This window comes from Naegleria lovaniensis, assembly GCF_003324165.1.
Source record: "Naegleria lovaniensis strain ATCC 30569 chromosome Unknown tig028, whole genome shotgun sequence".
Taxonomy (NCBI): Eukaryota; Heterolobosea; class Eutetramitea; order Acrasida; family Naegleriidae; genus Naegleria; species Naegleria lovaniensis.
In genome coordinates, this window is record NW_025407850.1 from 13,689 (window position 1) to 25,384 (window position 11,696).

General features: G+C 36.9%; 6 protein-coding genes across 6 annotated transcripts; 5 read left to right on the top strand and 1 right to left on the bottom strand.

Annotated features, from left to right (window-relative positions):
- Positions 1 to 74: 74 nt before the first annotated feature.
- Positions 75 to 3,019, top strand: C9374_006539 (uncharacterized protein; the record flags this gene model as incomplete). Its single annotated transcript, XM_044696410.1, has 4 exons — positions 75 to 267; positions 389 to 653; positions 813 to 1,284; positions 1,418 to 3,019. 4 exons carry the CDS (start codon positions 75 to 77, stop codon positions 3,017 to 3,019), a joined length of 2,532 nt encoding a protein of 843 aa, XP_044546684.1.
- Positions 3,020 to 3,236: 217 nt separating this feature from the next.
- On the top strand, positions 3,237 to 4,826 carry C9374_006540 (uncharacterized protein; the record flags this gene model as incomplete). The annotated part of the gene is made up of 1 exon (XM_044696412.1): positions 3,237 to 4,826. The coding sequence occupies one exon, from the start codon at positions 3,237 to 3,239 to the stop codon at positions 4,824 to 4,826; it is 1,590 nt and encodes a 529-aa protein (XP_044546685.1).
- Positions 4,827 to 5,400: 574 nt separating this feature from the next.
- On the top strand, positions 5,401 to 7,032 carry C9374_006541 (uncharacterized protein; the record flags this gene model as incomplete). The annotated part of the gene is made up of 1 exon (XM_044696413.1): positions 5,401 to 7,032. One exon carries the CDS (start codon positions 5,401 to 5,403, stop codon positions 7,030 to 7,032), a length of 1,632 nt encoding a protein of 543 aa, XP_044546686.1.
- Positions 7,033 to 7,306: 274 nt separating this feature from the next.
- Positions 7,307 to 8,644, top strand: C9374_006542 (uncharacterized protein; the record flags this gene model as incomplete). The annotated part of the gene is made up of 1 exon (XM_044696414.1): positions 7,307 to 8,644. The coding sequence occupies one exon, from the start codon at positions 7,307 to 7,309 to the stop codon at positions 8,642 to 8,644; it is 1,338 nt and encodes a 445-aa protein (XP_044546687.1).
- Positions 8,645 to 8,859: 215 nt separating this feature from the next.
- On the top strand, positions 8,860 to 10,182 carry C9374_006543 (uncharacterized protein; the record flags this gene model as incomplete). The annotated part of the gene is made up of 1 exon (XM_044696415.1): positions 8,860 to 10,182. The coding sequence occupies one exon, from the start codon at positions 8,860 to 8,862 to the stop codon at positions 10,180 to 10,182; it is 1,323 nt and encodes a 440-aa protein (XP_044546688.1).
- Positions 10,183 to 10,261: 79 nt separating this feature from the next.
- Positions 10,262 to 11,601, bottom strand: C9374_006544 (uncharacterized protein; the record flags this gene model as incomplete). Its single annotated transcript, XM_044696416.1, has 2 exons — positions 10,262 to 11,090; positions 11,240 to 11,601. 2 exons carry the CDS (start codon positions 11,599 to 11,601, stop codon positions 10,262 to 10,264), a joined length of 1,191 nt encoding a protein of 396 aa, XP_044546689.1.
- Positions 11,602 to 11,696: the final 95 nt, after the last annotated feature.

Genomic DNA, 11,696 nt, shown 5'->3' on the forward strand with positions numbered 1-11,696 from the left:
AGTACGCAGTTTGGTCTGTAAGTTCCGTTTTTTCTTTTGCCTCAAAGACTTAATCACGTTTACAGCACAAAAAAATGTCCAACAATAACAAACGTATTCTGCTCACGATCAAGGTGCTTGGAGGAGAATCAAGCAAGAAAATTGCCATCTCTTCAGATGAAACGGTACAGGTCTTGTTTGATAAAATGTGTGAGAAGCTGAACATTAGTGAAAAGAAGTATTTTGGAATTTGTGAGCAAATTTATGATGACTTGAATGCCCCTCTTGGTAGGTATTACGAGATGATGAGCAGTTCTTATTCAAGTCCGTTCCGCCTCATTTCAACAATCTTGCCCTGTTATTCACCACCGCTTACGGAATCAATGGTACAAAACATTGATATCATCAGATCGCTTCTTGTCCTTTGAGAAAACTATTGAGGCAGAAGGTATTACAGAGCTTTCTGAATTAAAATTTCAAATCAAACACATCAAGAGGCCAAAAGGATTTACGGACTCAATTGCTGAAGAATTATTCTTCAAGCAAATTCAATACAATATAGTGAATGAGGTGTATCCGTGCCCAGAAAAGATTGCCGTTCTATTGGCCTCCCTTACTGTACAAATATTGTTCGGAGATCACGATACCAACAAGCACCGAATTGGGTATTTAAAGTAAGTAGTGAGTTTGTCCAATCAGAATTTTGTGTGAATCCATCAATATCTTCAACTTGAAAAAACACCATCTCGGGTTTGACTTGATCGCCTAATATACGAATATTCATTCTTTGATGGAATCCGATCATGATAAAAATTTCACCTCCGCATCAACAGTAAGGTAGGCCTGAATGTGTTCCTGCCAAGAACTGTCTCAAGACATGACTATGCCTATTGGCAAGAACGTATTTTCAATCTTCATGTTGCTCATCATGGCCTCTCCAAAAAGAAAGCCATGAGAAAATATATCGATATTGCCTCAACCATTCCCTATTTCGGCATGTCTTTCTTTGAGGTCAAGGATGAAAGTGGAACTGAATTATTACTAGGTGTGGCTGAGGATGGCGTATTCTTTTTCAATTCTCAGAATTTAAAACTTGTTCATACATTGCCTTTTGATTTACTCTCTTCATGGCATCTTACTGATGATGGAGTGGATATTTGCTTTTACGAAAATGATGAAGTACACACCATTTCTATTCTCACTCCTCCATTGAAGAGAACAATGATTGTTTCTCTCATTGATGAATATTATGCGCTTCTTCCAGAAAAGATGAAGAGCGACAGAGTCAAACCTAATCAGCCAAAGGTATGTGTGGTTGATGATATATATACATATAATATTGAAATTTCTGCAATTTTTCACGTCCCATTACATATATGAACAAAATCCAAACGAATCCAACTTTCACAAATATCATACAAATAACCTGCACACTTAGCCTTTCCTATTGAATGACTCGTCACTCTATTTGGATCCTGTTCAAAGAACATTCCTAGGTCGTTTTGGAAGCAGACTCGAGTATCTGAAAGGCTACTATATGGAATGTTGTGCACTTGGAAAGGAGGTCCCAGTTCGTAAATTCTGTCAAGCCATTGATAAGTGCATTGATAATGATGAGATTTACAAGGATGTCGATCTTTCATTCAGTGGTATAACCGACAACAATATTACCTTTTTCACAAAATCACTCCTCAAAGCCATTGAATACAAACCAGAAAGAAACTTCCCTTGGAAGGAAAATATGGACTTAGAATCAATTAATTTAGGAGGAAATAGTGTGAAAGTGGGACTAGGATGTATTTTAGACTTGTTGAGGCAATTGAAAAGGCTCAAACATTTGGATTTGTCTGACAATGTTCTCGGTGATGACGGTACTGTAGAGCTCGCACAAACGTTGACCATTGCTGCAGACATTAGGAGTATTGCTCTCTTCAATTGTATGATTGGAAATAAGGGTTTGCAGGCCCTCTACGAATCTTTGAAATGGAAAAAGAATTTGGCGGTTCTCAATTTGGGTAAAAATGAATTCAATGGCCAAAATATGGCTGAATTCGGAAAATTCCTTAGTGGTAATCTTTCAATTGCTGAGTTAGACCTGTCTTATTCTTCAAATATTGACCAAAAAGGAATTGAAGTATTGTTGAAATCATTGGAAAATAATAAGAGAGTTCAAAAGCTAAATCTGGCAGGTATGCCTTTGGGAAGCAAGGGCGGATTGAAAGTGGCTGCACTCCTCGAAGTGAACCACAATATTAAGGAACTCCTATTGTATGATGCCAAGTTAACTCCAGAAGTTTTCCTGAAAATTGGACGAGCATGTCGAACAAACCTGTCATTGGAAATTTTGGACATGTCAAGAAATAGCGTCGGCAAGGGTGCAGACAAGAATACAGTCCGAGAGACCTTATTATTCTTGGCACAACCTAATTCAGGACTAAGAGAGCTAATGCTTCGTGAAAATCAATTGGATTTCGCGTATGGAGAAATAGTAGCCGAGTCTTTGAGATCCAACAAGACTCTTGTAAAGCTAGACATTTCCAATAATAACATTACCAAGAACGGAGCCATTCATGAAAATTGGGGTGAAACCATTAGAAAATTCCAAACCAAGATATTGGACTTTACAAATTGTGGCCTCAAAGCTAGTGCATTCCTTGACATTATTTCAGCTGCAACAAGTAATCAGTATGTCGAAGAGTTACATTTGGCTGAAAATGATCCAAAAGAGGGCCTCAAAGGATTGGAAGCATTCCTGGCCAAAACTCAACTCAAAATTCTTGATTTAAGAAATCTCAAAATCAATGATGCCATTTTCGAAAAGATGGGTCTCGCTTTAAAGAACAATACCATGCTCGATACATTGGATCTCTCCGAGAATGAAATCACCAAAGAAGGAATTATGGAATTTTTGCAAAATCTTGAAAGCAAGACCTCAATCAAGAATCTCATTCTTCAACACAACTACATTGAAGAATCAGAAAAACCAAATATTGCTAAACAAATTCTTGAGTCTACTCCTATTGAGAACATTACATTGTAACTATGGAGACATTGGAGAGTGCTTGCTGTTATGAACTTGTATCAATATTAATAAATAGAATGTTGTGGATTAGACGAACGGTTTCAATGATGTGAGTCGTAACTATTATGAAGGAATAGGAAAATGCATTGCTTCCAAGAGAAAGTGGTTTTTGACAGGATGATGTGATATTACAGTAAATAAAGGGAGATTGCATTGAGGAGGAAAAAATGCAAAAATGATCATTTCCACCCATGCTTCATCGGGAAGCATTCAGAACCAAACGAACATCGTGAATACATCCCTAAAACATCGGAAAGGAGTATCAACCATGTCTCCTTCATTGAATCGTCATTCCGTATCAACCAATGTAAATACCACATCTTCTTCTGCTCACTCAAGACCGAAGGCCACCCAAATTCAGGCATCACTAGCCTCAATCCCATCATCCAATAATTACCTTCCGAAAATTGATGTACCATCTACCACTACTGCTACCAATGCCAACTCATCCCCAACAAAATCTCATCATTATGAACAGCAAAAATCAAGTAGGTCCTCATCTTCATCACGTTTCTCTTTCACGCCTTCAAAAAAGAATGATCGGGAAGCTCCGACAACAGCTAGCCCAAAATCTCGCAAATCATTCTCAACAGGACCGAAATCCCGAACGGAAACCATTTCATCTAGTACTGCTGTCGTTGCACCAACCAAAATTGAGAGTGGTGGAAAAACCAATCAAGCGACTGTTATGACAGATCGCCAGCAGCATGATCATGCAGTGTCTTCTTCATTACCCCACTTGAATCATCAACAATTGTTTGAGAAGAATCAAGCAGTATCGTCAGCAGCCGCAAAACGAAGACGACGATCTTTGTCGTCACTGCCATCATCCAATTCTTCCATTCGTAATAACAAACAACAACAACCATACCAAGAATTGGATGGTATTACCACTCTTCTCAATTCTTCCGAAAATTACCAATCAATGATAAACAATCTTTTTCGTGCATCTACTAATTCCAATAGCAATCAGGATCTGACTGTACATAAAGAATTACTCGTCAATCCATTCTCCAAAGATCTCTCCAGTTGTAAATATTTACCAGAAATTCCGAGACCAAAAGTCCCAGATTTAACGGAAAACCAGAGCATGTTCACGAAATTCATCAAAATTCAAAACTTTATCAATTCATTTGAATATAATTATATTGAGCAACATTTCTTTGATATTACCAGGCTGAGACCACTGAAAAGCATCCTCTCTACAGCAAAAGAAATTATTCATGATTGTCTTCCGATAAGGTGTGTCGAGGGAACGTTTCTTGCCATTTTTTTCACACAAGAGCTTGAGGAAGTGGAACGCTTCAGTGTGTTCTTTGAGACGGAGATGGCAGTCACACGAACAGTTTATCGACATATCGTCCTGGTGGTCCGTTTTAAAAACAAGTATGGAGCTCTAGGGTTATCGAGGAAGGACGATTTATATTACAAGCCACTCTCGTATTGTAATTTATCAGAAATTTTAAGAGAGTACATCTTATCCTATTCGAAATATGGTCATTTGGTGAACACTATTTACCTCTCCCTTCCTATATCTCATGATTCTCAATCGAAAGATGTACCTGTATGGAGTTTCCTGAAGCTTGATTTTCGAAAACATTCATTGGATCGATTAATGGAGAAGGCAGACAAGTACATGAGTGAAGTCACTCAGGGAAATTGTCACACTATGTACGAAAAGAAGAAACGAAAGCGCAATCATTCCCTCAACCAATCGACAACAATTGGCTCTACATTAGAATTCAGTCAGGATTGTTCTCAATAAGTACAATACGTATATAGAAGTTGCTCGAGTACCCATTTAAGGCATTGGTGATAACGTTTCAATTCAAACAAGCACTCCATTCATCATGCAATCCATTGGTTTGTGGTTATCAATTATCTTGCTTATGCATCACCGACTATCATAGAATCGTTTTCTTTTTCTTTTGAAAGTTGCCAGCACGTCAAGAATTGTCAAAATCAACAACATCTTTGTACAACTGCTAGTATTGACAAGTCCCATCAATTTTCTTTCAAGATCTTTTTTGTGATGTCGTCGACTATTTGAATTTGTTCTCCGCTGCGACGGTGAGATAAAATTTCAAAAAAAAAATAAACCAAAGCGAACGTTGTAAAACACAACGAACAACCGCTTTCTTCAGAAGTGATTCAACTATTTATATCACCCACCCTCACACAACCTCAAACCCGCTTCAACTTCCTACAAATAACTGGAAATTTTTTCAAACTAACTTCCGAGTTCTCATTGACTCCTGCACATTCCGAAACCGTACTCAAACAGGAATCGAGAAGACCTCAAAAACACACTTCACCATTTACTTGGAATTCACATCATGATGAAGGTTGTATTGTCCCCAACGAGCACGGCATCTGTCACTCCTCAACCACACATCACACGAAAAAAGTCCATTTCTAAGGAAACACTCAACTATTGCTCATCATGCCCTCAATTTTCCACATCCCTGAACACAACTACCTCACGAAAACGGGTGAAATTACTTGATGATACTTCGGCGAGTGCAACTTCCACAACGACGACAGCAACCAACACTTCTCCATTCCATGAGGAAGAGGAATTTGAATTGTTGGAAAACGCTTGTTGTTGCTGTTTGCCACAATCGTGCCATCATCAAGAACCAACCTCGCTTCACAACTCTCCCAATTTTGCCAAGTATTCTGACAGCATTGATTCGTCACCCTCAATCATTGCTGCCACTTCACAAAATTTGACATGTGTTGTCAGTCCGACCACTTGTAATGATCCAGCACTTTATGACACTCAATTTCCTCCAACCATTGAAACAAGCCCTTCTTCTCTCAAAACTAGTGCATCTCGTGTGAACCTGTCTCCCCTCAATATGATGTACTCATCTGAAGAAGAATTCTGCTCGAGAATGATCGATCAGCATCATCCTGAATTGTTGCATTCCATCAAGAAGGAATACAATGCTCTTGTGATGGATGAAATGGTTTCGAGTGGTTCCGTTGCCAGCATGATGGACGAAGAATCCTTTGAAAGTAATTTATTCAGTGCTATTGAGAGATTGGAAAAGAAATTGGAAAAGATTGAAAAATTGGAACAATTGACCACACAAAAACCCATTCGATACACCAACCTCAAACGTAAATTTATTAGCATGTTTGAATTGGGATTGAGTTTGAGACCTTGTCACAGTAGTCCTTCCCTATCCGTACACACGCCCACTATGACAGCCTTGTCTTCACCCTTAGGAGTGGGATATTCGAACCAAGGTTGCATAACACCCGGGGAAACGACCTTGTCCTCTGAACTCACTTCACATTTGGCAAGTCCAGTCGAATCCATCAAAGATAAACATCGACGAAAGGTACAATCATATTTGACCCAATACCCTGACAAGTTTGGAGCTTTTTTGACTCGAAAGGCCCTCAAATACTACTACAAATTGAATCAACAAGCAAGATATTTGATACCACAAACTAAGGATGCCCATTTCGATGCGACAAAAATCACAGGGCAATTATGGTTGGGCGACATTGACGATGCATTCAACGATCAGGGATTGAAAGAGCACAACATTTCACACATTGTGACATGCGTCAAGTCATTGGAACCCATCTATCCAGAGAAAGGTTATCAATACTTGAATCTACACTTGTATGACGAAGAAGACCAGAACATTGTGGAAATGTTTGGTGTTTCCTTCGATTTTATTGATAATGCCATCAAATCCGGTCACAATGTGTTAGTACATTGCATGAAAGGAAAATCTCGCTCGGCCTCCATTCTCATTGCCTATTTGATGAAAAAGAATTCTTGGACCTTTGAATATGCTTTGAATTTTGTCAAGTCGAAGAGAACCATTGTTCAACCCAACGCTGGATTTGAGAGACAGCTGTTACAATTGGAGGATGAAATTTTCGAAAATGCCAATTGCACTCCAACCATGGAGAATGGAGTTTTTTCTGCAATGGTAACCTCACATTAAGTTTGAAAAACAAGCTAGGATATTCAACAAAATTTTGAACAGCGGAATTTGTAAATAGATCATTAGAATACTAATTTGAAAAAAAACATCAGCCCATACTGGGTTTAAAAGGTATGAAATAGCGTTTTCGCAAATAATAAACCACTCAATTTTTGTTCCTTATCATTTGCACTTTTACAGTTTTTTTTTGAACATTAAAGTTTATTATTAAGGAACAAAAACATGAACCTGCCAAGACGTCTCATTTTTCTCATTATGGAAACAATCAAAAAAAATGGCAACACCACCGTTAACTATGGATGATCATGAAACAGATGCATCATCATTTTCATACGTTCCCAGTTGTTTCCCCGATGATATTTGTTTTCATATCATGTTATTTCTTGAATTGAATTCAATCAAACACTGTGTTTTAATTTCCAAACAATGGAATTTGATGGCAAGAAAGATTCCGATATCTGTGGATATGAGTTATAAAATTGAAAAGTTGGAACATTGCTTGAAATTATTGTCCCGCAGTAAACTGCATTGGAATATGACCTCTCTGGACTTGACAAAAAATTCATTGGACACGAATTCGAGTGTGTGGATTGAGATTTTCATGAACAGTCATTATATTTCAAGCTTGAAACAATTGAATTTGAATTACAATTATGACATGGGCGATCCATGTTTTACAATGATTGCCAAATCCACTAAATTTCAAAATTTACAAGTTTTGAAAGCGAGTACGTGTGGCATCACTGATTTTAGTGTTCAAGTTTTAGCTCAAAATGCAGCCATGTCAAATCTGCGAGAATTGTATCTGAATAGAAATGATATCACTGAATCAGGAGTGAAAGCTCTTTCAACAAGCACGATCATGAGTCAATTGCAAGTTCTGGATTTATACTGCAAAAGAATTGGACCAAACGGTGCACAACATTTAGCTCTAGCTCCTTTCAAACTCAGGGAGTTACATTTACTAGCATGTGAAATCCAAGATGATGGAGCCATAGCCATTGGGAAAAGTCCTCAAATGTGTAATTTAACACTTCTCGATTTGCAAGCCAATTCTATTGAAACTGTTGGAGCTTCAGCACTATTGGGAAGTGAATACATGAAAAATTTGACAAGTTTAAATTTATCTGAAAACAAGCTTGGAAAATCAATTGGTATGATCATTGCATCCAACTTGTCCAATTTAACCTATTTACATCTTGGTGATTCAAAAATTGGAGAAGAAGGAGCCATTTCAATTGTGTCAAGTCCAAACATGTCCAATTTAACCTTTCTATCTCTGTGCCATAATTCTCTCGGTGCAGATTTTGCTTCAACATTGGCCTCCAGTGTCCACATTTCAAAATTACAAAAGTTGGATCTCTATTACAATAATCTCGGCGATTCAGGAGCAACGAGTCTTGCCTCGAGTGCCTATTTGAAAAGTCTCACATTCTTGGACCTTGCCTACAATACTATTGGTAATGAGGGTGTATTGAGTATAGCTTTGAGTAGAAACTTGCCAAGTCTTAAAAGATTAATTCTTGCCAACAATAATTTTACATATACAGGTGAAGATGCATTGAAACAGAGCAGATATGCTGCGTTTACACTTATGGATGAATTGTACTAATAATGAACATGATTTGTGAATATTATTAAATTGTTCAGAATTGTTCATTGGAACTACACTGTATAATTTCACATGTACTGAATTTTAATGATCATCATGGTAATGCAATATATGAAATAAACTCCTCGCTTTCTGTTCTATTGTTCATTGAGATTGTTGAAATAGTATTAACAAGAAGAGTGACATCCAAGTTCATTGACAATTCGAAAAAAAAAATGAAAACCCAACAATCCCGATGGGAACACTCCGTTGTAAATCATCACGACCATGACGACGACCACAATTTGACACTCTCTAACTGCATTCCTCATGAAATTTGTTTTCATATCATGACTTTTTTGGATATGGACACATTGATTCATAAATGTTTTTTAATTTCCAAATCATGGAATGTGATGGCAAGAAAAATTCCACTCTCGGTATTGGATATGGGTAGCCCCATTGAACAAGCACATGATCGATTGAAATTATTATCGAATTGTCAACAATTAATGAATATTACTTTTATGGATTTGTCAAGAGGTCGAGAGATTCATGACAAGACAGATGACATTTTTAAAGAACTTGCCACTTGCACGACATTACAAAATTTAAAAGTATTACATGCATGTGGTCACTTGTCAGATATTGGTTTGCAAGCATTGGCTCAAAGTTCTTACATGTCAAATTTGAGAGAATTACGATTATTATTTGGAAATGATGGAATTACTGAATATGGAATTCAAATATTGTCAACAAGTCCCATGATGCGTCATTTGAAAATTCTTTATCTTTGTGATTCAAAAATTAGTCCTCGAGGTGTACAACATCTTGTACAGGCAAATTTCAAATTGACAGAATTACAATTACCTCAAAGTGACACTGATGCAGTTGGTAGTGTTGGAAATGGTGGTGCCATTGCCATTGGAAACAGTCCTCAGATGAATCATTTAACCATTCTAAATTTGGAAAATAATGCTATTGAAGATGAAGGAGCGTTGAGTTTGATTAGAAGTGAACACATGAAAAATTTGACGAGTTTGGATTTATCTTCAAATTTAAATCTTTCCAAAGCTGTTGCCATGCTCATTGCATCAACAATGAAACATTTGACACATTTAACATTGGGGTATACCAACATTGGAGAAGAAGGAGCAATTGCCATTGTCACAAGTCCACACATGTCCAATTTGACTTTTCTTTCTTTGGAAGGTTTGCGTTTGGGAGAAGTATTTGCTATGAAATTAGCTTCAAGTAGTTATTGTTCTAAATTGAAAGAATTGCATTTGTTTTACAATTATTTAGGAGATTCAGGAGCACAACATATTGCTTCGAGTGAATATATGAAAAATCTCACCTCGTTATATTTGGGAAATAATAACATTGGTGATTCAGGAGCGAAAAGTATTGCTTCGAGTGAATATATGAAAAATCTCACCAACTTGAGCTTGTGTTATAATCATATTTCTGATGATGGTGCCATGTGTATTTCTTCAAGTATTTACATGTCCAATTTGAGAATGTTAAAGATGCCTAATTTTCGATTGACCTATAAATGACCTATATTGAGTGAAAGTGACAGCTTTCTCTAGTTTTAATTGGGATTGACAACCACTTGATTTGTGTTGAATGTTCGAGCTATTCTCTCACTGAATCGTTATCTTTTTGGGGACATTCTTGTGAAATTTCACTCTGCTCAATTAAATCAATAGGTCCCTTCTTGACTAGTTCTTCCAATTCACGTTCCCAACCCAATAATTTGCAAAGCTTTTCTACTCCCTGATCAATACTCAAATCGTCACCTCCCAAAAACAAATCCAAATGTTTGTATTTTCCTTCAATTTCTCTCTTGTAAGGATTCTCTTGTTTTGAAAGCGTTTCAAATGGACCACATCGTTCTCGATTCAACAACGCTCGTGTACTTCCCTCAGGCGCATAATTGGGAATGAACGCAACAGGATAAACACTCAATGAAGTGCCAATAATGAGAAATATCTTACAAGCATTGGATCGTTTCAAATCTGACATGACACAATCTGAATACTTTTTTGGAAGCTCCTCTCCGAACAAGACAATATCTGGCTTGACATAACTGTTACACGAGTCACATAGTGGTATTTGAACTGTTTTGGGATCGTGTCCCATCTTGTTGACGAGGTCTTTCAATGTGTATTCTTTGGAGCATTCAATACAATGAGCAGTGTCATACATTCCATGACAATTCACGAGAAATTCTTTTGAAATTCCAGATTTTGCTTCCAATCCATCAATGTTTTGAGTATAGAGCCTCATCAGCTTGTTATGATTTTCTAATAGTTTGATAAAATAGTGAGCTTTTGTAGGTTTGTATCCTTGTGAAATGAAATCTCTGGAAAGTAAAAAGAATGGAGTTGGATTTTCCTTAAAATACTCCAATTCAAAGATGGCTGTGGGTCTAGGAAGGTTGTATTTCTGTAAGTTGTCATATCTACATTTTCGAACATTTCAAAAACATTTTCAAAACCATCATCCATTTTCAATTATTTGTAAATAAATGATTGCACCACATTTGTATTGTAATAAATAATAATTAATATTTTTTTTACAAATATTTTCAAACATTGAACTACTACTTACAATCCAGTACCTGGTGTTCGGAAATCAGGAATTCCTGCTGCAGTACTCAATCCAGCTCCGGTTAAACAAATAATTTCATGATCTCCAGCTTGAGCAATTTTTTGAGCAAGAATTTCAAAGGCTTCCTCTCGTTCTGGAATCTCCTTCTTCTTTGTTTCATGGGTTGTTTTATTCTTTCGGGATGATGATTTGGAGGTTGATGAACTTGTTTCTGAAGATTTTGAATTTGCCTTCTCTGATGATTTATTCTTGCTTGTTTTATTAGAACTGCTAGAGCTGATATCAACGTTCTTCTTCTTTTTTGTTGGATCTACATTAACTTGGGTATCTTTCTTATTGGACGATGAGGATGGAGAGGACATTTTTTTTTGTAACGAAATGATTATTCCAATGAACTCGGAACATCTTTAAAAAAAAGATGCGAGTTCATGTTTGTAAATTCTCAGTTATCAATTTC